Genomic DNA, 25,675 nt, shown 5'->3' on the forward strand with positions numbered 1-25,675 from the left:
GAAACCCTGTCTTGAAAAATCACACATACACATACACACATACACACACACACACACACACACACACACACACACACACACACACACACACACAGAGAGAGAGAGAGAGAGAGAGAGAGAGAGAGAGAGAGAGAGAGATTATATAAGATTTTAAACCATAGGAGAGGCAAAGTGGAGAAAATAAACAATTTTATTTTTGGCCTTTTTTATTATTTTAGCAATTTAGTGCTTGCACTCTATTTTCAGGCGACTAACCCACTGTTACCAGTGATCCCCAATGTTGACATTTATTCTAGAACATCATTGAGTTAGAAGACCATGGTCCTTCTGTCACCAAGACAGATCCTATAAAGAGGGAAACATTTCTTGTTAGATACAAACTGAACCAGTAGCAAAAAAGGAAAAAAAATAAAAAAAAAAATAAAAAAAACCAACAATATCAGTCTGGACAGAAAGTGGTGTCAGGTTGTAAATCCAAACCTGTAACATCCCCACTATCCTTCTCTGTTACACTGTGCCATTATGTTTCAAGACAGACTCTTATGTAGTCAAGGCTGGCCTTGAACTCCTTGATCTTCCTGTCTCCACCTGCTAAGTGTTGTAATCACAGGCACCATGCCTAGCTCATCATACTTTAAAGGGCAAATCCCCTAATCCCCACATTCAATAAATATACAGACTAACATTCACAATCTGATTCTTAAAATTTTTCACAGACTCTGTGTAAAGATTTACCCTGAGACAATAGTGAGCAAAGAGGAGATTTCTTAGAAATAAAATGGTAGAAGGCAGATTGGTCCCAGTATTAGAAGCAAGAGGTATCTACTTCTGCATGAATCAAGTGGCAAAACGAGTAAAAACATCAAACTGGTATGACAAATATCTATGACAAAACCGGGACACTGCAGATCCTAGCTGCAATATGCATGCGCATGTGCTCAGAAAGTCAGGAATGGGCACAAAGCAGCCTTGTATTCTCTGACAGACGGCAGGATTTGGATCACAATACTTCTCTCCATCCCAGGTCTCATGTAGATGGGGGGCTGAGACAAGGCTTAAGCGTACTAAAGGAAAAGAGTAAGAGGAAAGCAAGAGCCCTGTCTAGCAATTGTTTGCCCAGATCCCTGGCCCTCTCCACAGTGAGTCTGGAGAATTTGGTTTATGTTGATCTAATACCTTAGTGTGGTTACCTCCCCAGTCTACTGTTAAATTACTTATCCTGCCTTGTCCACTCTGAAAAACACAAAGCTTTTTAGTTCTTTGTGACAGTGTGTTTCAAAAAGGTTTAAACGGTCAATAGGGTGGTTCATCTTTCGGTAATAGACCCTTTTCTTCCTCAACCCCCCAGTCCTGTATGGCATCATCATCATCATCGTCATCTTCCTCCTCCTCCTCTTCCTCACCATCTTCTGGCAGTTCTTCATCTTCCTCCTCCTCTTCATCTAGGCAAACTACCACCTCCGCTGGCTCAGACAATCGAGAGTCAAACCAATCCAGCACTTGCTGAGTGCTAAGTCTTGATGCCTGACTCAGTTTAAGAATATCAGCTTCCTGCAGCTGCTGGTGGGTTGCCCAGTACCTCTCTAAAGGTTTTATGTCTGGTGGGAGCGGTAGGGCTGGCAGAGGTGGTGTTAAAGGTTGTATGTCTGGTAGGGGTGGTGGGGCTGGCAGAGGCGGTGTCTTGACCCATTCTTTCAAGGAATGAGTTGATGGTGTGGGAATGGCTGGATCTTGAAAAGTAGGGGCACCAAGTACTGCATTGTCCCGAAACCATTTCAGTTGTCCATGCTTCAAGGCATATCGGGTGTCACCAAACCATTGAATGATCTCAGGGCGAGGTAAACCAGTTATCTGTTCTAATTTATGGTAATCTTCTCGTCGTGCCCATTGGCACTGTAGAAAAAAGGATTTGAGGATGGCCAGCTGTTCTTTGGTTTTACGCTTAGTCTTTCGCTGGTGTTGCATATCTGGTGAAAGGTATTCTGTGGGGCCAACCCGATTTGCTACTGAGTTATTCCGTAGCCTTTGGGGCCAGGGTGGTTCCACTTGTGGAGACAGTGCCTGCTCACTAGGCGAGAACGACTGTGGAATATAGCCCAAAGGCTGGAGGGGTTTAGGGGTGGCAGTAGTTCCATTAGCCAATACCTGGAAAGGAGGAGATGGAGGTGTCCCACTAGGTGCTGATTCCTCCTTACAACTACTGACAAGTAATGAGATCAGTGGGGGCTTATCCTCAGCATGTGGCTGATGAACAGCTGTGGAGTGATTCCAGGAAGCAGTCCCTACACCACATGACTGGTCAGAACCCCTTTCCTGCTCCTTAGAGAGTCCACTGATCTGAAGATCCTGACAAAAACCTGATTGGTGGGGTAACGCTCTGCTGCCTGTCATCAGAGGTTCCTTCACTTTCTGGTGACTCTGTGGCAGCTGTGGTACCTGAGAGGGTTCCTCAGGCTCAACCTTCAATCCTTTCATCTGGGTGGGCTCACCAAGAGCCAGAGGACACAGTCCAAGAGCAACCTGCTCTGGAGAGGGCACTGGAGGCATCTCCGGTGGGGGCCACACTGCGTGATTTGTGAAAGAGAGGAGAGACTTGAAATGGAGCTGATCTCGGTGGTACACCACTCGGGCTCGAGTCTCTTCTATCTCTTCAGATGACCAGCTAATGCCACAGCGGAGCCGTTGGGCCATGAACCAGGTCTTTACCTTCTCCATCTGCAGCCCATATCTCAGGCAGAGGAGAGCAATATCTGCCAGGCTTGGATAGGGGAAGTAGCTGAAGGTTTGTAGCAGGTGTTCATTTCCATCCAGCTCACTGGTTTGCGCTGCTTGAGTCCACACAAGCTGTAGCTCCTCAGAGATTGGAGGGAGGCAGATGAGCCCTGCTGCCGAGCTGTTAAGACTGCTGGCATCTTTATTAGGAGGCATGGTGTGCTCTGACTTATGCCCTTCAGAGATAGCTGTAAGAAGAAAAACAGCTCCATCAACAAGGCGCTTTTGGCTCATCTTTTAATTTTTACCAAATTGCTAAACACCAAACAGTTTTTATTTGAATCATGTTGTATTGCTCCTAAAATGCTTCAATCATTTCTCAGTTTTCATAATCTTGTCATCAGAACCTGCCACAATTCCTGGTTCTTTGTATGAAACACAAAATTCATAGAAGTTAGGATAAAAATGACCCCAAGTCAGAGGATAAAATTCTGTCTATAGAGGCCAAGGAAAAACATTATCCTCCCAAAGTCTTTACCTTTCCAATTTCAGTTTGATTCTGAAACCTATCACTCTCTTGAAGTTCATGGAATAGTACTCACTGACTGAATACTAAACCACAAAAAAAACAGACCTCATGCAGTAATCTCAGAATGATTACTCTTTATTTCTAACAATCGTGGATTGCTCCTAGAATTTGGAGACAGGAAAACAAGCTGTCAAGTCGGCATGGGAGTGTATACCTACAGCCCGGCACTTGGAGATTACTCAGGCATGGGAATACATACTTACAACCCAGCACCTGAAGATTTGTCAGTAGGACTAGGAGTCTCAGAATTTACAAACAAGCCTGGTGGTGGCACATGCCTTTAATCCCAGCACTGTGGGGAGGCGGGGAGGCACAGGCAGGTGGATCTCTATGAGTTGGAGCCCAGCCTGGTCTACAGATCGAGTTCCACGACAGGCTCCAAAGCTACACAGAGAACCCTGTCTGGAAAAAAAAAAAATTACAAACAAAAAGCCAACAAGGAAACAGGGTGGGGATATTTTACTCCACCCCTTGCCTCCTTTCTTGGTGATGGAATTGTGTTCTGGGAACAGGAAGCTGTATTCGTAGTACCGTAAAGCCCTAAACTCTAGATATGTTTTTCCCTACTGGAGTAGGAAGGCTTTGAGAACAGGATCTTGGAATAAAAAGGTTACTTGCCCTGGGTTGGGTTTTGTGGACAGCGAAGTTTCCTCCCTTGTGTCAACAAAGGTTAGCCCTTCTCCAAGTCTCCTCTTACAGCTCAGCCTCTCTAAGGAGCCCAGAGATGAACCCCTCCCGCCATTAACAGCCCACTCCACAATGAGAAAAGGGCTCTTCTCATCTCTTCAGTCCAGCTTGCTTCTCAAAACCAGGTGGGCAGGTTCACTAAACCCTAATGCTAACTCCTGCAAGCTCCTCAGCAGTAGCACTGCTTCCAGGGTTAAAGGCAAGGGGACCTATTCATTCCTCAATGCCTGTCAAGCTAGTTCCCAGAATATTCTGTAAACATTTTCATCAGCTCCCTCCTTAGGCACTAGAGATACTTCAACACATCATGCTTTATTCCTGGAGGAATCCCATTGGTGTCTGTATTACATCTGGTCTTTTTGGGATAGGATAAGATTCCCATGTGATACTACTGGTAACAAATTTCAAATCCACAAAGGGCAGTGTATCAGCGGTTCTTGTCTTCACTTCTTTGGAGACCTCCAGGCTAGGCATGTGCTGTAACACCACGAGGTCAAGCCCTGGGGGCTTTATTTAAATAATCTCTTAAAAATTTAATTAGATTTTATTTTATGAATGTTTTATCTGCATATATGTATGTATGCAACACATGTGTTTGGTGCCCTCAGAAGTCAAAAGAAGGTATCAATTCCCCTGGACCTGGAGTTACAGTTGGTTGTGAGCTGCTACCATGTGGGTACTGGGAATGGAACTCCGGTCCTCTGAAAGAACAACAAGTGCTCTTAATTGCTGAGCCAGTCCCCAAACCCCCATCCCAGAGGCTTTATGATTACAAAACTTCACAATCACCTGAGTGTTTGTTTGCTATAGCTTTTAACAGTTAAATCTAATCGACCAGATTCCATGCAGATCCTAAAGCAATATACTGGAAGGGTCCTTTACAGGACAGGTCTATGTAGAAGCCGCTAATGAATTCTTAGCTCCTGCTTCTTAGCAGCTAGCTCTGAGACATTGGGTAAGTCACTGAAACCCTAATGACCTTCCATTTTCCTCCTATGTAAAGAATGCTGCAAGTCTAAAAAAGTTACATATTGTCAGCAAGCACCTATTGCATGTCATGCAGTATACAGTCAGAAAACAGATTTTAGAGATGGGAGGTTTGGGTTTGGCAGAGTAGAGATTTACTGAAGCTTCCCTGTTTCCTTAGCCAACATGTTTCACCCAAAGCTTAGTTTATCAGAAAAAAAGAGGTACCTACCCACGAAGTCTATACTGTGGCAGAAGCCTGGGTCTTCTGGTAGGCAAGCAGTTTACCACCAAGCTATACAGCTCCAGCCTTCATGACTTTAGATTCTATATTTTGGGGTTTGCATACAATTTCAGAATGGATTTTGCTGCTTTGAAAAAAAAATTAGGGCTAGAGAGACGACCTTAATAGCACCTGGCTGCTCTTCCAGATGACCCAGGTTCAATTCCAGCAGCCACATCACCATGTGTAACTCCTGTCCCAGAGAATACGATGCCCTCTTCTGGCCTCTGTGGGCACTGCATGCATGTGGTGCACAGACAGCACCCATCCATGTAAAACAGAAAGGTAAAACATAGGGCTATAGATAAGTCTTATAGGGATAAAAGCACTTTCAGCAGAGCCTACCACCTCAGCTTGATTCCTAGGACACAAGGTGGAAAGAAAACCAACTCCCACAAGATGTAGCCAAGAAATAGTCTAGTCAGTGTGGAGGAGAGCTGACAGAAAAGACTATATGAGTTATGTACAGTTACATGTCTCAAGCAGTATCTTATTCATGAGGTCTGCTATCCTTCACAGCACAAACTGGATTCTTGCAGTACAATGCATGCTAATACAGCTTTTTTTTTTCTTCTTCGAGACAGGGTTTCTCTGTGTAGCTTTGGAGCCTATCCTGGCACTCGCTCTGGAGACCAGGCTGGCCTCGAACTCAGAGATCCACCTGCCTCTGCCTCCTGAGTGCTGGGATTAAAGGCGTGTGCCACCAACGCCCAGCGCTAATACTGCATCTTAATGTATAGTCTATATCTGGTTTTCATAGTACACAAAAGTTGTAGCAGAATTTCTGAAATAGAATGTTGGCTTTTAATATTACTTAGTTTTGACAGGGTTTCTCTGTGTAGCTGTCTGTTCTAGTACTACTTCTGTAGTTGACCAAGCTGGCCTCTGCCTCCTTGAGTGCTAGGATTAAAGGCTTGTATCATTATGACCAACTAGAATGTTTTAAATCAAGATATAGCTACAGAGCTGGTAATCCTCTGGAAGAGTCTGTTTTTTAATTAGGGGCATACTGCAACCAGGATGGCTCATAAGAATGGCAAGTAGGGGGCAGGCATGGTGGTGCATACCTTCAATACCAATACTCCCAAGGCAGAGGCAGGGCAGGTGGATCTCTGAGTTTGAGGCCAACCTGCTCTACAAAGCGAGTTCCAGGACAAGCAGGGCTATGTAGAAAGACCATGTTTCAAAAACAACAACAACAAAAAGACAAGTAGTATAGACTCTACAACTACATTGTTAGTATTGTCCTCCACTTTGGACTGGGTAGAGAAAGAGAATCAAAACTGGAGGAGGGTTTCTATCTGGGACAGAGATGGTGGTGTATCTATTATGAGTTAAGCACACCTGCACCCTTATTATAGATGCCTGATACAGTATTCTGCTTAGTCATTAATGTAAAAAATATACTCAACACTCTTCCCCCCTTTGACTTCTAATATGCCCAGCCAGATGGAAAGGACGGGCAGACTGACTAAACTTGCAGTTTAGGTATCCATTCACTCACTGGTGGGGAAAAATAAGACTTTGGAATGTTCTAGTTGAGCACATGCTTGTACTAAAATGGAAGATAAAGTAGAAAACTAGATGTGATCCTGCTCAATTCCCTAAGTCTTTGTTCACATAAGGTCTGAACTACTGCCTAAAGTGTGTCTGGGTAATACAAGGTTAAGTACTGCCTGAGGTGTGTCTGAGTAATACAGGAAGGGTTAAGTACTGCCTAAAGTGTGTCTGAGTGATACAGGGTTAAGTACTGCCTAAGATGTGTCTGAGTGATACAGGGTTAAGTACTGCCTAAGGTGTGTCTGAGTGATGGGGGGGGGGGTGTTAAGTACTGCCTAAGGTGTGTCTGGGTAATACAGGGTTAAGGGCCTTAAGGACTTTTGTGACATTTAATTTATGTGCTTCTGAACTTTTTAGATTATGAACTTCTCTGGGAATCAGATAAAAATTACAGACCCCTAGGCTGGAGATAAAGCTCAGCACAGTTTAGTTCCTAGCACCCATATTTACAAAACTCATAACCACCTGTAACTCCAGTTTCAGGGGATCCAAGGCCCTCTAAGCTTTCATGGGCTCCTGAACATACATGGTGCACACAAATTCAAACAGGCAGGCACGTGCGCACACACAAATGAATATTTTTGTTAAAAGTGGCAAACAGAAAATTATGACTTAAAAAAATAGAACATGAGCCGGTCAGTGGTGGCGAACACCTTTAAATCCCAGCACTTGGGAGGCAGAGGCAGGCAGATCTCTGAGTTCAAGGTCAGCCTGGTCTACACAGCAAGTTCCAGGACAAAAAAAAAAAAAAAAAAAAAAAATTCACACTTGCACTGGGGTCACTGCCAAGAAGCCAGCTTCAGAATCTCTGCTTTAGAAGTCTTCCTAATTTACTGGAGGCAGTGTAGTATCTTACTTAGAGTTGAACAATCTGCTTAGTATAAACAAATGGAAGAACAGGAGTCAAGAATTAAGACTGTCAGCTGGGCGTCTAGAAGGGAGGTGTCTGTGGCACCAGTTGGGGTGGGAAAGGTGCTGAATGGTTCAGAAGCCTGGTTTAAGTGATCCAAAAGATTACATGGTTAATACTCACAGTGTGCTGGATACTCAAGTTTAGCTATTCTCTAGTGCAACGGTACTGGTTTTATTCACTTGTCTGTGTGCCTGCAATAGTGTGCTTCTACAACTGTTTATGCCCTAGGTTGCTGCCCATTTCTGGATATTTGCGTAATAACATAGACATCGTGAAAATCTATTAAAATATGAAAACTAAAGTTTACCTCAGGGGCCAAGCCAACTCAGGAGGATGACAAATTTGAGGCCAGCCTGAACTACAGAGTAAAACTAGATAAACAAAAAAATTAAATGTGTTGAAGAGACTAATTTCAAGAGTATGCATTAAAACGCTGCCCAGTTAGTAGTGGGAGGGCAACTGTAGAAGATTGAATTGTTCAAAATGTGTCCAGTCTCCATCCACTTTGAAGAAAGCCAAACTGGAAATAACACATGATCAAAGTGAGTAGCTCTCATGTAGAGTGGCATACTAAAATTACCTGGGAAACTTAAAAGGCCACCCCTCCTCCTCATTCCCATCTGATTAGTGGACTGGTACACAGGCATTCATAAAAGTTCTCAGGGTGCAGTTAATACTGGAGTTAAACAGCACACCAAAGAGTTGGTGAAATCTACTTCCAATTGTAAAGTTTAGGATATGAATGTATTTTAATTTTTAGACTTCTGGCTTTTGCAATTACTGTCTCTCATCTTAATACTGTAACTATAAATGGACTTAAAACACATGACGAAAGGTTCACAAGACACAGCATCGATCTAGGCCCACACTGATTTTCAAGCAAGTCTCAAGCTTGAGTTTTCTTCCAGTTTACAAGTCTCAGGTAGGGGCGCAACACCGGGAACCTGTGAGGACTTTTTGTTTCCTGGTTGGTTGTCTCAGTATGGCGGGGCACGAGTGTGTCTGGGGCCAGCTTTTTTAAACCTTTCATTCCTAAATGGCATTGCTCCCCAGAAGTAAGGTCCGGGTGTATATGCGTGTTGAGGCTGCCAGGAGGTAGTCATTGGGTGGGTATGGGGAAGGCCTGGGAGGCAGTCTGAAGGGCCCCGAACTGGGTCAGAGAACAAAAGTTGCGGCACTTGGAGCGGTGAGCGCCAGGAACCTGCATCCTCGCAGACCGCGTCCCAACCAGCCTTTCCCATCCCCCCTATACACACTCCTTGGCCTCCCCGGGTTACAGCACAGATTCGAAAATCCAGGGGAGGGAGAAGATAGGGGACAGAACCCGACGACTTCCAACGGAGGGTTCTCCTCCCCCCACGAGGATGGGGCCGAGGGTCGAGGTGTCGCACCGGCCAGGAGGCAGGCCCAGGGGCTAGGGGTCGGTCACTCACCGCGGCGCGGCCCGGGCGGCGGCTCCCAGCCTCGCACCGTGGGCCGGGGCGGGGAAGGGGAAGAGGAAGGGGATCCAAGAGGGAGAGGGGCTGCGGGACGACCGGCTCCTGGCACGCCAGCCGCGAGAAGCCCTGAACCGCCGCGGCCGCTGCCGCTGCCGCTGCCGCTGCCCCCGCCCCTGAAGCGAGGCGCTCCGCCCCTGCTCGCCCAGTTCGGAGGCGGAGGAGGGGCCGAGGTCCGGATCGGGGGGGCGGGCACCGGCATAACGCACGCACTGGGCTGGCCATTGGCTGCGCCGGCCTCGGCCGAAGTCCGCGATTGGCTGCGTGGGCCTAAGCGGTCACTGTGGGCGCTTAGGGCAGGGAAGATGTAGTCGGGGCCCCGCGCCGCCAGTGCGTCTCCGCTCCCGGTACTCCTTGCGAAGTTGTTTACTGACCCGTCTGCCCCCTGCCCCAGCCCCAAGGACGCCCTTTTAAGATACCCCCCTCCCAGTCTTAAACTGGAGCCCAATGCGGCCAGTAGCGTCTGCCAAACGAAACTTAAACCCGCCGAGAACGTGCTCAACGTGGATCAGAGGTTTCGTTTCGGCCCCCAGAAAGATGAGGATCTTAAGAACCCGGAGGCTCATGCCATTTCTGAGATAAAACGTTGTAACAGACGGGTGTTTCCAATGAGGAAACACTCTGTTTTTCGCTGTTAGGGTGTAACAAGTTGTGCTGTTCACTAAACCATTTTCCCATGTGGTACCGACCAAATTGGGAATGTTTACTATTTCCCCATCTTACTTGGGAACAACACTTGCGAAGTGACTTATGTTGTGGACATTTGAAAAGGCCCAATCTTAACTATTTAGGTCACTTAAAAGGCAATATCAGACCTCACTATTTACTCTTCCTTACCTACTACCGCATGAACTTTTCTTGAAAAGAACAAATGGGGGCTGAAAAAAAAAAGGCTCAGAGGCTAAAAGCACATATTGCTCTTGCAAAGGACCTAAGTTAGGTTACCAGCACCTACATCACAACACCTGTAACTTTAGTCTGAGGGATCTGAAGCCCTCTTCTGGATCCTGTAAGCACCTGCACTGACATGCACATGTCCCTGTGTCATCGTTGCCACCCACCCCCAATTAAAAAAAAAAAAGAAAAAAAAAACTTAAAAAACCCAAAAGACTATTCACCCCAAATAGGGCACCAAAGACAGACCAAAGAGATGACTCCACCCAAGTATAGCTTGGTGAATCGAACTTTAATTGGGTTACTTCCAGAAACATGAGCAACTTATCAGTGGCTGTGCCCAGACCAAAGTCTCCTTTATCCCAACAACTGTAAACTGTTTATATATCCTCAGGGAATGTCGGGAGCTTGGGAACTCTTCCCCAGGCAACCTGGTGTTCCTGTAGGGTGTGGGTGGGACCTCATGAGTCCATGAGCACATGACAGTGATAGTGGGCTCAATCATGTGTGGATCTCCCGTAGGTAACAACAGATGTACTGAATGAATTCAGCAAGGGACAGTTTTACCATTCCCTAAGGACAGTATTTCATCCCACACATCCTCTCTAAGAAACCAGGCACCGGGAGGAGAGGAGGGAAGGGAAACTGGTCAGTATGTAAAAAATAAATGATAAAAATTTAATAGCAAGAAACCAGGTACAAAAACTCCATTCGTTCTTCAGGGCTCCACTCCATGCAGGCTGAGAGACATTTTAAATGTCTCTGTGACTATTTTCTGTGACTAGTCCATTATCTGCCTCCAACCCCCCCTTCCTCATTACACTTAGTAACTCAGTCTCAATATTAAAAGCTATCTATGTCCTCAAACACCTGGTAGAAACACTGTGGGGCAAACAAGGAAAACAGGCTCCTTTTAAAGGTGGACACTCCTGATGTGTCAGGCCATAGCTGTTGATGTTTACAAGACATTCCGAATAACAGGACAGTGTTTCATTGGTGGGTAGGTGAGGAAGAAAGGGGAAGCCCTCAGTTTCCAGGGATGGGGGATGGGGACAGCATTCCCTGTAACTCTATTGGACTGGGTTGCTTGGGAAGAATCTGTGCTTGTTTGGCTGAAAAACCAGGAAGGCTCTGTCTGTGGGAACTAAACAGCTGACTCTGGAGAGTTTGGTAAATTACTTTGGGCAAGAAGGGTTACCAGCTTAGAATTGTAAAAGATAATGACTCAGTCACATTTAGTTTTACAAACATTCACTCCCAAGAGTTAGAGGGCTGGAACAATGGCTGACTCTGTGGTTAAGAACCCTTCATGAGGCCTCACCCCTCAGGGGGAGCAGAAAGGATATGTGATAGGTAGGGTTTTAGTTGGGGGGGAGGGAGTGATAGGGGAGGAGGGGAGGGAAAGGGAACTAGGATTGTCATGGAAAACAATCTTGTTTCTAATTCAAATAAAAAACATCTGCAAAAAATAAATCCTTTATGATCTTCCATAAGACTAGGGTTTTATTCCCAGCAATCACATGGTTCACAACCATCTGTAACTCCAGTTCCAGGAGAGTGCCCTCTTCATGGACACTGTATGCACGTGGTGTACAGACATACATTGTGCAAAACATTCCAACATTTAAAAGTAAAATATTTGAGAGGGGTTGGTGGGAGGAAAGAAACCACAAAAGGAAGGAACTCCCCTAAACTGGAGTACAGGTTAAAGGCTTACTTATTATGAGTTTTACTCTCCAGACAGAGTGGAGTTGGGTATGAAAATTAATGAGCAGTCATCCAGGCTCATAATATAAAAAAGAACCTGCCTTTGGCAGGGTAATAATCTCCTCAACTCTTCCAGGACTTGTACTTGACACTGAGGACTCATATTGGGAGGTGGTGGTTAAAGCCTTTAATCCCAGTACTCAAGAGGCAGAAGCAGATCTCAGAGTTCCAGGACAGCCAAGGCCATACAGAGAAACCTTGTCTCAAAAAAACAAGACAAAACAAAACAAAAATAGGAAATACACATAGTGGAAATGTTAAGATTGATGTGTCCCACTTGGGCAAGGTGTTACACACCTTTGATCCCAGCACTGGGGAGGCAGAGGCAGGCTGATCTCTGAGGCCAGCCTGGTCTACAAAGAGAGTTCTAGGACAGCCAGGGCTGTTACACAGAGACACCCTGTCTCAAAAACATCAACAACAAAAAAGAAGAAAATTATGTTTCCCTCCTTTTTCTCCCTCCATCAAACTCCCCCTTTGTCAGTTGACAATGAATGCCATAGACATTTTGAGATTGGCTGAATTGGGCATACACCTAATTTGGGTTTAGTAGGGGTACTTGTGTGGTTTACAGTTATGTCTACTAATAAATGATGGAGGATGTTCTTCTGTATGCTTTAATATGTTTTTCTTATGGTCAATGAATGGACAGGAAGGGTATAGCCAGGTAGGAAGTATAGGCGGGGCTACTAGATCAGAATTCTGGTAAGAGGAACACAAGAGAGGAATCTGGAGGAGACACCATGTAGCTACCGGGAAGGTAGGACACCCAGGCATTCTCCAGTAAGCCAAGACCACATGGAGATACATAGATTAACAGAAATGGGTTAATCATGAAGAGAGAGCTAGCCAATAAGAAGCCTGAGCTATTGGCCAAACAAAGCCTCTGTGTGCTTATTTGGGACTAAAGGGTTGCAGGACCATGTGGGACAGAAACTCCTGCCACAAATAAATTATTATCCCACTGCAGGCATAATTTCTGGACTGAACTGTCTTTCTATTTATGTTAAAGGAGTGTAGCAGCAGTTACAAATAGTAACTCCAATTTGTATGTTTGTTTTTGAGACACCTTTCTCTGGCTATCTGGAATTCTCTTTGTAGACCACGCTGGCCTAGAACTCAGAGAGCAGCCTGCCTCTGACTCCCCAGAGCTGGGAATAAAGGTGTGTGCCACCACCTGCTCAATTTGGAGATCTTTAAAAAGATAATGTCATTAAACTCTAACACAATATGACTGTTGTCCTAACAAGGGGATCCCATCGTGGGCGTGGATGCACGTGGAGAATCATGTGAAGGTATGTAGCACATGCATGGCGAACACAACTGTGATCCCAGCACTCTAAGACGCAGAAACAGAATGACCATCACATTCAAGGCCAAGTTCAGGGTCTACACAGTGAGACACTGCTTGGGGGTAAAGGAGACTGTCAGATAAGGGAAGACCTCAGAATGAAACATCTTCATCTTGGGCTCTGGTCTAAGCTCAGTGGGAGAGCGCTTGCCTAGTGACAGCAAGGCTCGAGGTGGGAACCCAGCACCAGAACTGCAAAACACCCACAAAAAAAAGTGAACAAAAAATCTGAAGAAGTACGAGTTTGCGCCATTTTGTTATGGTGGCCCTAGCAATGCCTTAGATCATACAAGAAAGAAATGGGATGGCTGCTTTTTTTGAGACAAGTTCTCAACATTAGCCAAGACTCACATGCCAGGCTAGCCTTGAACTCTTGGCAGTCCTTCTCCCAAAGTATTACAAGTACAAGCACAAGCCATCATGCCTGGTCTAAAATTTCTTTATAGCACAATCAAAGGTGTAAACATAGTATTTTGTAATAACCATAACCTAAAAGTTAAGATTATGCTAGAAAACTGAAATCACTTTTGTTTTTTTTTGGGGGGGGGGTGTTTGATGTTGTTTTGTTTTTCAAGAAAGGGTTTCTCTGTGTAGCCCTGGCTGGCCTTGAACTCACTCTGAAGACCAGGGTGGCTTTGAACTCAGAAATCCTCCTGCCTCTGCCTCTCCAGTGCTGGGATTAAAGGTGTGCACCACCACCCGGCCCCCTTTCTTATCCTGTATAGTAAATATTATTTACTCGGCATGTGAAAAGGCTATCAGAGCAGCAGGACTGGCAACACTCAGTAGATACAGGCACCTGCTGCCAAGCTCATCACCTAGGTCTGATCCCATGGAAACCACATGGTGGAGGAGGGGAACCACTCCAGGAAGGCTATCCTCTGCTTCTTTATGTGGGTCTTGAACACACACAAATAACCCCAGTGGAGCCGTGCATATCTTTAATCCTATACTTCAGGAGGCAGAGGTTGGTGGATCTCTATGTGAGGACAGCCTGGTCTATAGAGTGATATCCAGGGTTACATAGTGAGACCTGTGTCAAATGAACAGTGACAACAAAAAGCTTTCAAAGATCATGTATCCAAACACTTCACACACACACACAAGAATGTTGGCCAGGTAGGTAATTTTCATCAGCTTTTTAAAAACTATAACTTATTTCCATCTTTTCCCATTTTGTAAATGTTCACTTTGTGCCCAATTTTGTATTTTTCTTCTTAAAAGTTGTATACTTCAGCCTGGCATTGGTGGCGCACGCCTTTAGTCCCAGCACTCAAGAGGCAGAGGCAGGCGGATCTCTGTGAGTTCGAGGCCAGCTTGGTCTACAGAGCGAGTGCCAGGACAGGCTCCAAAGTCACACAGAAACCCTGTCTCAAATAAATAAATAAATAAATAAATAAATAAGCAAGTAAATAAATAAATAAAAATGTATACTTCAGGGATACAGAAATATGACTCTACCCTGTAACCAAATAACTATGCTCGATTTCTGTCCAGCTTTTTGTGTCTCCTAAGAAATGTCAGAGTTGAAGGAAGCTGGAAGGCTGAGTTGTCAGAGCTGCAAGTGTTGGGAATTTGGGATGGATTTGAAATATCAAAAGCTACATTAAAGCTGTCTGTGAAAGAAAGAGTTCAGATAAACCCACCACCAAACTAAGATGTCTAAGTATGGAAAGAGACTAGGACCACAGAAGCCCTGCACAGCCTCTACCTACCTCTCCCTGGGGGTCTGGCCCTCATGTTGACTCTTCATATGTGGTATCACTTTGGATGCACACTGAGTGGGTGCTCTGCAGTGACATCATAAATTGGCTATTATGATGTAATGAGGAGGCATGCTCCAACTAGGGCTTCCCTATTGTCTCAGTACTGTAACACAAAAAATAAGACTCAGGGACAGATACTGGGGCTCAAACTTCAAGCTGAAGATCAGAAAAGCAAAGCAGCCAGCCACTAGATCTTATCTCTACCTCAGACTGAAAGGGTTGATCCTGTCTCTACCAGCTCTTACCAAGCTTCAGACTGCTGCCTCTCCTCAGTGTGGCTGGAGAATGAACGACAGCCCTGAGATGCTGTTCCTGTGGTAAATACCTGGGATTAAAGGTGTAAGCTCTGTTTCTCTTTTAGACTGATTCAATCTCACGTATCCCTGGGTGGCCTTGAACTTAGAGATCCATCTGCCTTTGTCTCCTGAGTCCTGGATTTGAAGGAGTGTGACACCACTGCCTAGCTTCTATAGTGAACTATAGTGGCTGCTTTGCCATTTTGATCTCCAGTGGCTTTAATAAATCATGAACAATACATCACCACACATTACACTATGGCTAATTCCATTATTTTATCATTTAGATGAGTGAGAACCAGTTCTGTTAAAACCTGATCATTTGCCAGGCGGTGGTGGTACAAGCCTTTAATCCCAGCATTCAGGAGGCAGAGGCAGGGGAAATCTCTGAGCTGGAGGCCAGCCTGGTCTACAAAGTGAGTTCTAGAACAGACTCCAAAGCTACACAGACAACCCTGTCTCAAAAACCAAACAAACAAAACCGAAACCTGATCCTTTTCAAGGACGTCTTCCTTTTAAAATTTATTTCTCTCCATCCATTCTGGATTAGCAGTCCTTGCTTTTCATCATCACACATCACATCGTTCTTAACTTTGCTTCAGAGTTGCCTTTGATAAGCACAGCACTTCACTCCCACTGCCTAGGGATCAGAATGTAACTTAGCCCCCAAATAATGACGAATACTGACTAAGAGAAAACAGCTTTTCCCAAGCTGTTCCCTTTAACAAACCAGGAGCTAGTGCTGGGTGCCAGAAACTAGCTCTCCATACTGTCCCACTATCTAACACGACAAAGGAATCTCATTGGGTTGTCTTGGGCCAGGGCTGCCAACCCCTCTGTACCTCCTTGTTATCCAACTTTTACAGTCAAAGGACTCCAGCAAAAGGGTTGGCAGGATATCTCAGGGGGTAAAGGTACTGTTTTGGATGGTTTTATGTCAACTTCATACAAGTTGAAGTCATCTGTGTGGACAGAACCTCAAGAAAATGCCTCCTTAAGAAAGGGCTATAAGGGCTGGAGAGATGGTCCAGTGGTTAAGAGCACTGGATCCTCTTCCAAAGGACCCAAGTTCAACTCTCAGCACCCACATGGCAGCTTAGAACTGTCTATAACTCTGTTCCAGGGGATCCAATGCCCTCATATAGACATACTGATGTACTTAAAATATAAACTATTAAAGGGCTATAAGCAGACCTGTAAGGCATTTGTTTAGTGATTGAGGGCCCAGCCTATTGTGGGTGATGCCACCCCTGGGCTGGAGGTCCTGGGTTCTATAAGAAAGCAGGCTGAGTAAGCCATGAGGAGCAAGCCAGTAAGCAGCACTCCTCCATGGCCTCTGCATGAGCTCCTGCCTCCAAGTTCCTGCCCTGTTTGAGTTTTTGTCCTGACTTCCTTCAATGATGACAGTGCTGTGGAAGTGTAAGCCAAATAAACCTTTCCTCCCCAACTTGCCTTTTGGTCATGGTGTTTCACTGCAGCAATAGAAACCCCAACTAAGGTACTTACAGCAAAGCCTAAAGATCTGAGTTCTATTCCTAGGACCCACAGTGAAAGGGGGGAGGAACACCCTGACTCTAAAATTATCCTGACCTCCACAAGTGCCCTCCAAGTAAATAAAATTATTAAATGATAGCTAGGTATGGTGGTCCAAACCTGAGACATCAGATGAGGCTCACAGAACAAACCCCTTTTCTCTCCACATTAGCTACCTGTGCTGTAATACCTGGGCTATATATTTACAGAGATCAGTGCTCTTAACATCATCACCCAAGGAAGCCCAAGGCTGGCCACAGAGACCTTACCAGTTTCTGGCCACAGAGAAGGAAGGGGACTGGTGGGAAAGGAGGGGGATGGTACAAGAAGTAATCTCTTGGTTTTGAGACAGGGTCTCTCTGTGTAGCCCTGGCTGTCCTGCAACTATGTAGACCAGGCTGTTCTCCAAACTCTGAGAGATTCACCAGCTTCTACCTCCCCAGTTCTGGGATTAAAAGTGTGAACCACCACCCAGCTTTTCTTCCCCCAAAACAGGGTTCTCTGTGTAGTCCTGGCTGTCTGGAACTCACTCTGTAGACCAGGCTGGCTTTGAACTCACAGAGAACTAACAGCCTGCCTCTACCTCTTGAATGCTGGGGTTAAAGGTGTGCACCACCAAGCCCAGCTAAGGAATCTTTTATGTTAACCTTTGCCCTTGCCATAACAATCATGAGTAACAAGCTATGACCATCAGGAGGCCCAAGTGTTAAGTCCTGACTTGGAAATACACTGACAAATTACAACTACTGCTGGTTCCTTCTCACTTCCGGATTTGTGTTCTCTGGGAAGGAAGTGAACCCAAAGATCTCTGTAGACATGCCTTTTGTGTTTCTGGTTGTGTGTGACTGGCAAGCATCCAGAAGAGCCTCCAACAAATACAAGCTAGAAGCAAAAACATAGAAGTTGGAAATTGAAGAGTTAGGGCTCATTATAAAAGAAATGGGCAATCGTGTTAAAAAGCAGCTTGGCACAGTAGCACAGCAATCCTAGCCCTCGGGAGGATAAGCAGGAGCATTACACATTTGACATCAGGCTGGGCTGTGGCTGCCCTGCACCACCACTAAGTCTGAGTATCGAGAAACAGGAGGTACCTGTGGTTATGCTGGAAAACAATTCATAGAGACCCCGTGGGGTCTGGGTCCCAACACTGGGCTAAGCAATAGAACCATGTTTCAAGTCAAAATATCAGAGAGGAAAGGGAGAATGAAAGAAGGGCCAGGAAAAGGTGCCAAGAGCTTCTGGTTGCAAAGGGCCAGGAGGGTATACAGGGGTGACAACTAGTGTTCAGCAGGCTGACCCACCAGATGAGTAATGGAGCAAGGCTGTGGTATCACTGGCTGTAGATAATTGTGTCTGTCTGTAATTTCTCCCACGAGCCACTTCATTTCTTCCCTAAGAACTGCTAAGCATGTTTTCCCATTGCTTGTGTGTTTATCCCATGTATATATTCCATCTATTTGTGCACACATACAGCTGTGGATAGTCAGGAAGATGATTTCTGCTTAAGCTGTATAATTTTGATGAATAGAATTAACAGTAGGATTATTTTTCATTACTTAGACTGACATAGGATTCTCAGGCATAAAGACAGCCTTTTACACAGACAGCTAATTTTAGATTCCTGAACAAATTCAAAGCAAACTAGTTGCCCCTACATGAAGTCATTTTCCCAGGTGTTTTGCTAACTCAAGGTCAGAGCTCAAAGTAACTTTAGTAGACATAAATGGACTTTCTGCTTGTACTCCCTACCATTCAAGGTTTAGCTAATTAACTATTATTGTTCAAGTATTGAATTCCAGTGTCATTTTCTGTTTGGGAAAGAGCTATGTCCATGGCCACGGGTTACTCACTGGCCTGCCAATGTGACCCCTCTAGGAGAAACTCTGTGACTTATCTTGTGTTATGAGAATGGGTCAGGCCCTGAAAACGTAACATATAACCTATCATTCAGAGTTTGGCTGTGGGAGAGAAGGGTGTAGAAAGAGATATGAGAAGGGTTACAGAGCTAATTAGGAAGCTGTGAAGAGAGATTTTTCAGAGAGAATTTTTCAAGATGAAGTAAGTTATCACCAGAAAGTGTCTGTGTTTTCTTATTTTTCCCCTCAGAAAAAGTCTAACCCTCAGATAGGTAAGAATTTTCCTAAGCCCTCACTACTCTGAGGTTTACTCTTGCGACCCTGGAGCAGATCTGGGAGCTGGCCTTTCAGGCTATGGTAAGGAGAGCTACCAGACAGGTAGGTGTAGGATGCTTTCTGAAGTCAAAGGGACTTTGCTGGTATTTCTGCTGGGATTCGTCAAGGACAGTAGTGTTCTCTTGTGGCACTTTCCAGTGCATGGGAACCACAGAGAGAGTCTCCACCAGAGCACCTTAATCTGAGCAAATACTAATAACTATTTCCCATGTCTGGCTGGACTAAGACAGCAAGGGGGTGGGAGTAGACGGCTGTAGCTCTGCTCTCCCTGGGCACACTCCTCTTTGCTTACTGGCACTGCAAGAAGTGTAGGTGAATCTTGGAAAGAACGGTGTCAACAAAGAAAGGAGTCTCACTTTTTTTTGGTGGTAGAATTTATGATTTTGCTACACTAGTCCACTTACAAGGTAAGGAAATGCCAGAGACAGGGAGAATCTTGAACTCATGTACCAGGAAAGCGACATCTGAACAGGAAAGTCTTTTGGGAATCTCAAAGGGACTAGGCACACAAATAACACACAAGACAACACATAATAGCCCCTCTCCCCCGTTTTACAAGGTTTGTGGTACAGTGATAGCTTAGTTGGTTGTGGGTTCCAAGAATGAGGCACCTATTATTTGTGTGCACAAGGAGGTAGCTCAGTCCAGGTCATCCAACCTTGGGGACTAGAGAAAAGTATCCACTTATTCTTAAGTGTGTAGCAGCTCAGTAAAGAACCAGAAAATGCTGGGTGTTGGTGGCGCACACCATTAATCCCAGCACTTAGGAGGCAGAGGCTGGTGGATCTCTGTGAGTTTGAAGCCAGCCTACTCTACAGAGTCAGTTCCAGGACAGCTATGGGTGTTACACAGAGAAACCCTGTCTCAAACAAAACAAAACAAAAACAAATAAAAAACAACCAAAGCAAAGAACCCAGAAGACTCCTATTCATCCAGATGTCCCCTCCCAAGCTCACATTTACCTAATTGATAATACCAGGGGTTCCAGAGAGGAAGCCCAGCAAAGACCACCTAGCAGTTGTCCTAAGCCAGGAACCTTTCTCAAGGAACATCAGAGTTTACCTGGTCATGCAAGAAAAAAAAAAATCTGGGCAGTGGTGGTACATGTCTTTAGTCCCAGCAGGCAGGGGGATCTCTGAGTTTGAGGCCAGCCTAGACTACAGAGCCTGGACTACAGAGCGAGTTCTAGGACAGGCTCCAAGACACAGAGAAACCCTGTCTCAAAAAACCTAAATAAATAATGTACCTAGTCAAGGATAATGGAGGGAGAGGAAGGAAAGATGCCACGCCAGGTGGTATAGCGGGTTGGCCAGAGCCAGGAGAGAACCCAGTGTATGGAAAGCTGGCATTTACATTGGTTCCCGAGTTCTCTAGCAGGCTCATGGGCTAGTGCCTTTCTGACCCTGTAGAACTGGAATGCTGGCACAGGAGAAGGTGGGGTAAAAGTCTGGGCCCCTTGGAGGACAGGAAGGCACAGCATAATGAATGATGGTCTTTCCCTATGATAGAGGATATATAGCAAAGTTTTTAATTTTGTTCTTAATCAAAGAAAAATACATACCACCATGATTACCCACACAGACTATGGGAACCTCCTGGGCTCACAATCCCATACTCTTGAACAAATTACTGAGTCTGGACTTATTTCTAAAAGAGATAATGCTCAAGTCACAGTGCTGTTTTAAACATGCATGTCACACATTTAGCACACAAGTTAAATAGGATCTGTTAAGAAGTAACAGTCACACACACACACACACACACACACACACACACACACACACACACACTAGGAATGATGCCACCACAATGGAACCTCCACCCAGTCTCCCTGGGTTCCTTGTTGAAGATTAGAGAGTGACCAGAGTTTGGTGGTTTCCAGTACAGTGCCTCCTGCGACTTTGCTGAACCTGAAGGTGATCCCCAGGAAACATCAAACTGTTTTCTGTACAAGGTCAGAAGATGCTTAGATGTGAATGTTTGATGAATGACTGCAGGGGCAAAGGGACAAGCCCCAAACTGAATTCTGAATGATGTGTGGGTACCTGGCAGGGAAGAGGTGGAGTGAGAAACTGGCTGTGGACAGGGATTTCTCAAGGGAAAGGGGATGCCCCGTAGAGACCAACAAGGGTGAAGAGTGGAAATAAAGGCAAAAGTCCTACATGTTCAAAGAAACAAGTGAGGGGGCTGGAGAGATGGCTCAGAGGTTAAGAGCACTGGCTGCTCTTCCAGAGGTCCCGAGTTCAATTCCCAGCAACTACATGGTGGCTCACAACCATCTGTAATGAGATCTGGTGACCTCTTCTGGCCTGTAAGCAAACATGCAGGCAGAACACTGCATACACAATAAATGAATAAATCTTAAAAAAGAAAGAAGGGAAAGGGAAAGACAAGGAAAGGAAAAACAACCAGCAAAACCCAACTCTCACCTGGAGCCTCCCTAGGAAGGGCATGAGGTGTGAATGTGGGCATTGCATTAGGCTCCAGGTTCTCCATTTCATTGACTTGGATATGGATCAAACTGTCACCTCTGCCTTCATTTTTTGTTTTCTATTTCTTATACCCATGACCTCCAGAGTTCCAACTGTTCCATTCTGGGGCTACCATGCATCACTTTCCCTAACAGTAATACTGGTCTCCGTTTTCTCACGGGACTGGGGCTCTAAGTCTGTGGAAGTTAAGAGCAAATGGCACAGGGTGAGCTGTGGCGTGGAACACACTGAGGCTATGGGCTGCTTATGGGCTGTATCCTGGATCATCTGTGCCCCACTCCCAAAAAGTGGTGTGTGTGTGGGGGAGACTATCCTCATCTCCAACCACAGACTCACTGTGCTAGGTAAGCCTTGCTGCTGCTTTTAATTTTCTGAGACAGTCTCATGTAGCCCAGGATAGATTAAATAATCAATCATATTAGCTGGCTGGCCTCAAACTCAACAGTCTCCCTGTGTGTGTCACAACACCTGGCTTGCCCTGTGGGCTTTAATTGTAGCACTAGATTGGAGAATACAGTTTCTAACCTATACTGTGCCATGAACAGATCATGAGACACCAAAATGTAGCCCTAAAAACATAGTGGCTCACACCAATAACCCCAGCACAGCAGGGGCTAGGGCAGGAGACCCTGGGCTAGAGACCCTGTCCAGAAAAAAAAAAAAAAAGGAACCTTAAGGGACCACCTAACTCAAATCCAATTTCTCACAGAGGAACCTGGAGTCCAAAAAGATAAAATAACCTGCTCAATCATACAGATACTTGGTGGTTTCCTCTTCTTTCAGAGGCACAAAGAATAAATCAGTAGTGATTTTCATGATTCACTGTCCCTCCGCAGACAGTCCACAAAGTGCTTCAAGGTTTTAAGAGGCACCCAGAAAAGTAAGGCTGGCATTCATTTTTCTGGAAGCCTGATTATGCAAACCCCTTAGATGCCCCATTATTTGACTACAAGGGCAGGCTTGGAGTTGGTTTTGCCACCATCTGCAGATGCCACCAAGGCTCGCCCCGTGGCTGAAGGACTCTCTCCCATGTTTCCTTGAAGACTGAAGCCAGGAACTGCTGAGAGTCAAGGGAATGCTGTCACACTGCCAGGGCCCAGGGGCAATGGTCAAATTCCTGGGGTTAAGCAAGGCAATTTCGGCTCAGATAAAGCTAGGGTGGGCAGGGCACGGGGACCTGAGGTGGTAGGGCCAGTGAGAGGGAAGCAAACCGAATGACTTCACTGGGCTTCCTAGCCCAAGGAGGCTTCACTTTCCAGAGCCCTTCTGGGCCTCTTATCTCGAGTTCCTTCCGCTTACACCTACCTGCCATTTTCCACCCTAATCTCTTGAGTTTCACAGACGGTTTCCAGCCACCTCGACTTGACTCTCTGGGACCGCCCTCCACCCATCTGCCAATTGTGGTTCCCGGGTTCCTGGCGCCACAGTCTCCCCCCACGCCTGGGTGCCACTGTTTTGTCCCTGCTGTGGCCAGCAGGAGCCTAGTTCAAATAAAATGGATCCAGCCCTGGGGCTCCGCGGCTCCGGCACCACCAGGGTGCTCGGGCCCAAGCAGCGCGTAGTCCCGGCCACCGTTGTTGTCCCAGAACTCGCGGCCGGTCACGCGGTAGCGCAGGGCGAAGAGCAGGGCGCCGCCGACCGGAGGCGCCGGCAGGCGGAAGGAGAAGCGGTCAGCCCGCGGCGGGGCCGGGGCAGGGCCGGCGTAGGCGGCGGGCGACTCCCGCAGGCTGCGCCAGCCGTCCGCGCTCCAGCGCACGCTCACGCGCTTCTCGTAGGCCAGGTCCAGCACGCGCGCGCTCCCGGCCACGCCCAGCGGGCCCGCGTCGGCGCGCTCCAGGCAGATGCGCTGCGCCTGCAGGCGGGCGGCGAAGCCGGGCTCCAGGGCGGGCTCCAGGGCCACGCGCGCCTCCTGAGGAGAGAGGGCGGGGAGGCGGGTCAGAGGAGGGCTTGGAGCGCGGAGGCCGAGGTCCCGGGGACGGGGGCGGGGCGCCTACCTGGAGGCCGCGGGCGCGCGGCGGGCACGGCGCGAAGTGGCGCAGGGCGTCCCTCTGCAGTTGCACCTGCACGTGGCGGGGCACCCGGGGCGGCTCCCCCGGGCGGAAGCGGCGGACCACGACCAGCTCTAGCCCCAGCGCGTCAGCGAAACGCACTCTCTTGCGAGTGTCAGGGCTGCGGCTGCGGGCTGCCCGCGCCCCGCCGCCACCTGCGGGCGCAGAGCGGGCCCTGCGCCCCCGACCCGGAACGTGAGCCCGCGAGCGGGCGCCGGGCCGGGTCCCGCCCTCCCCCGGCTCCTCCTCCGACTCCTCCTCGAGGCTGGGCCGCTGGCTGCGGTAGTAGGCACGTTCGGTCAGCGCTGCTATAAAGCTCAGGTTGCGAGGGATGTCGGTGCGCGGAGGCCGCTCGCGGGACATGGCACCCCTGCGCCCCAGCGGGGCCGGCGCACAGTGCCCGCCCGGCGCGTCCTCACTCGGCCACCCGCTCCGCGTCCGCGCATAGGGCGGAAGGCTGCTTCGGCAGCTGCTAGCCCTGGACTCGCCTTCTTGCTGTCACCTCGCGTTCTTGGCCTGGCGGGTTTCCTTGACCACCTTTCCCTGCCTTTGGCGGTCAACCCCACTGTCTTCTAAGACTGTCGGTCCTGCCGGCTTCCCGCTGTCTGCTCTGAGCGTGCGCTCAACGGCGCTCTCCCTTCGGTTCTGCGGGCCTCGCTGACCCGGCCCCCGCCCACAGCCCTCTGACAGGTGGCTCGGCATCTATCTTCCCTGCTGCACCAGGGGGCGGGACTGACTCCACCCTCGGGGTCCCAAATGAGTAACTCCAGTATGAGAAGGGTTAAAGCGGGGAGGAAAGAGTAATCCTTCATTTTCTTGCATGGAAAGTTCAAAATGCCGAGAGGCTAATTCTCTTCCCCAGAGCTCAGTGTTTTCTTAAACCCAGGCTACAGGTTTGGGATAGAGGTGAAGATGGGCGTAGTGAAAAGAAAGGCCGCGAATCCTAGGTTAAGTCTTCCGAGTGGAAAACGCCAAAGGACGAGCGGTGGACACAAGACTGGCTATTTTCCAGTTTCATTTTTGAAAAACAAGCTAGTGACAATTTTACAGTGGTATGTAAAATGTGTTCTAACTTCTCTACTGATCTTTTTTATTTTCAAAGATTTGCTTCATTTTTTAAATTACGTGTATGGTGTCCGGCTTTATGTATACAGGAGTGCAGGTGCCCACAGGGGCCAGAGGGGACATTAGATACCGTGGAGCTGGAATTACAGGTGCATGTGAGCTGCTAGAAGTGGGCGCTGAGAATCCACTAGGGTCCTCTAGAAGGGTGCTATGTGCTCTTAACTGCTGCCCCATCTCCCCTGCTCTCTACAGAGGTTTACAACACAAAACACTAGGCATGATTACAGTAATTGTTAACATATTACAGAGAGAAAGTTGAGAGATGGGGAGGGAGGGAAAACATCTTGCCCGGTGTCACATAGTTACTAATTGTGGGGCTAGGTTCTCTTAGTCATTTAGTTCTTATACATTAAAACAGATAATGACGATACTAGTATTTTCATTAAATGATAATGTTGACATCTAATATAAAAGTGGAAGTTACGGAGCTGAAAAAATGGCTCAGTGCTAAGAACATGCACTGCTCCACGGGATCTGCTGCCCCCTTCTGGCCTCCAAGGCCACCTGCACTCACGTAAGCATAGACCCTACGTGGACACAAACAACCACATAATAAAATAAAAAAATACGTATTTTTAAATGAAATGGGCTGGGCATGGCGACTCACACCTTTAATCCCAGCAGAAGCAGGCAGATCTCTAAGTTTTGGGCCAACCTGGTCTACAGAATGAGTTCCAGGACAGCCAGGGCTACACTGAGAAACCCTATCTTAAAAACCTAAAATAAAGCCATGTGTGGTGGCACACACCTTTAATTCCAACACTAAGGAGGCAGAGGCAGACAGATCTATGTGAGTTTGAGGCCAGCCTGGTCTACAAAGTGAGTTCCAGGGCAGGCAGGGCTGTTACACAGAGAACCCTTGTCTGGAAGTAGGAAGGAAGGAAGGAAGGAAGGAAAGAAAGAACTAAATAAATAATAAAAGAGGCCAGGAATAGTGATGCATATGTATGCCTTTAATCCTAGCAGTCAGGAGGCAGAGGCAAGTAGCCTGGTCTATATAGTGAG

At 46.9% G+C, this 25,675-nt stretch overlaps 2 protein-coding genes across 4 annotated transcripts; both read right to left on the reverse strand.

Annotated features, from left to right (window-relative positions):
- Positions 1-172: 172 nt before the first annotated feature.
- On the reverse strand, positions 173-22,983 carry Homez (homeobox and leucine zipper encoding). Of its 3 annotated transcripts, none has more exons than XM_027390609.1 (2): positions 22,803-22,983; positions 173-2,960 (listed from the first exon to the last, which is right to left on the reverse strand). In XM_027390609.1, the coding sequence occupies exons 1-2, from the start codon at positions 22,807-22,809 to the stop codon at positions 1,294-1,296; spliced, it is 1,674 nt and encodes a 557-aa protein (XP_027246410.1). In that variant the 5' UTR covers positions 22,810-22,983; the 3' UTR covers positions 173-1,293. The 3 variants fall into 3 exon arrangements, with proteins under 3 accessions (XP_027246410.1, XP_027246412.1, XP_027246411.1); XM_027390611.2 differs by lacking the exon at positions 22,803-22,983 and adding an exon at positions 9,144-9,311; XM_027390610.2 differs by lacking the exon at positions 22,803-22,983 and adding an exon at positions 5,187-5,821.
- LOC113832707 (protein phosphatase 1 regulatory subunit 3E) lies at positions 20,506-24,197 on the reverse strand. The gene is made up of 2 exons (XM_027390613.2): positions 23,492-24,197; positions 20,506-23,406 (listed from the first exon to the last, which is right to left on the reverse strand). Exons 1-2 carry the CDS (start codon positions 23,906-23,908, stop codon positions 22,984-22,986), a joined length of 840 nt encoding a protein of 279 aa, XP_027246414.1. The 5' UTR covers positions 23,909-24,197; the 3' UTR covers positions 20,506-22,983.
- Between the last annotated feature and the right edge of the window lie 1,478 nt (positions 24,198-25,675).

The sequence above is a fragment of the Cricetulus griseus genome (genome assembly GCF_003668045.3).
Source record: "Cricetulus griseus strain 17A/GY chromosome 1 unlocalized genomic scaffold, alternate assembly CriGri-PICRH-1.0 chr1_1, whole genome shotgun sequence".
Classification (NCBI taxonomy): Eukaryota; Metazoa; Chordata; class Mammalia; order Rodentia; family Cricetidae; genus Cricetulus; species Cricetulus griseus.

What these genes read in the sequence shown, in the direction of transcription:
- LOC113832707 (XM_027390613.2), bottom strand. Translation starts at nt 23,908, where the DNA reads ATGTCCCGCGAGCGGCCTCCGCGCACCGACATCCCTCGCAACCTGAGC. An exon ending in CGCGCGCCCGCGGCCTCCAG is followed by an intron (nt 23,407 to 23,491) that starts GTAGGCGCCCCG and finishes CTCTCTCCTCAG; the next exon opens with GAGGCGCGCGTGGCCCTGGA.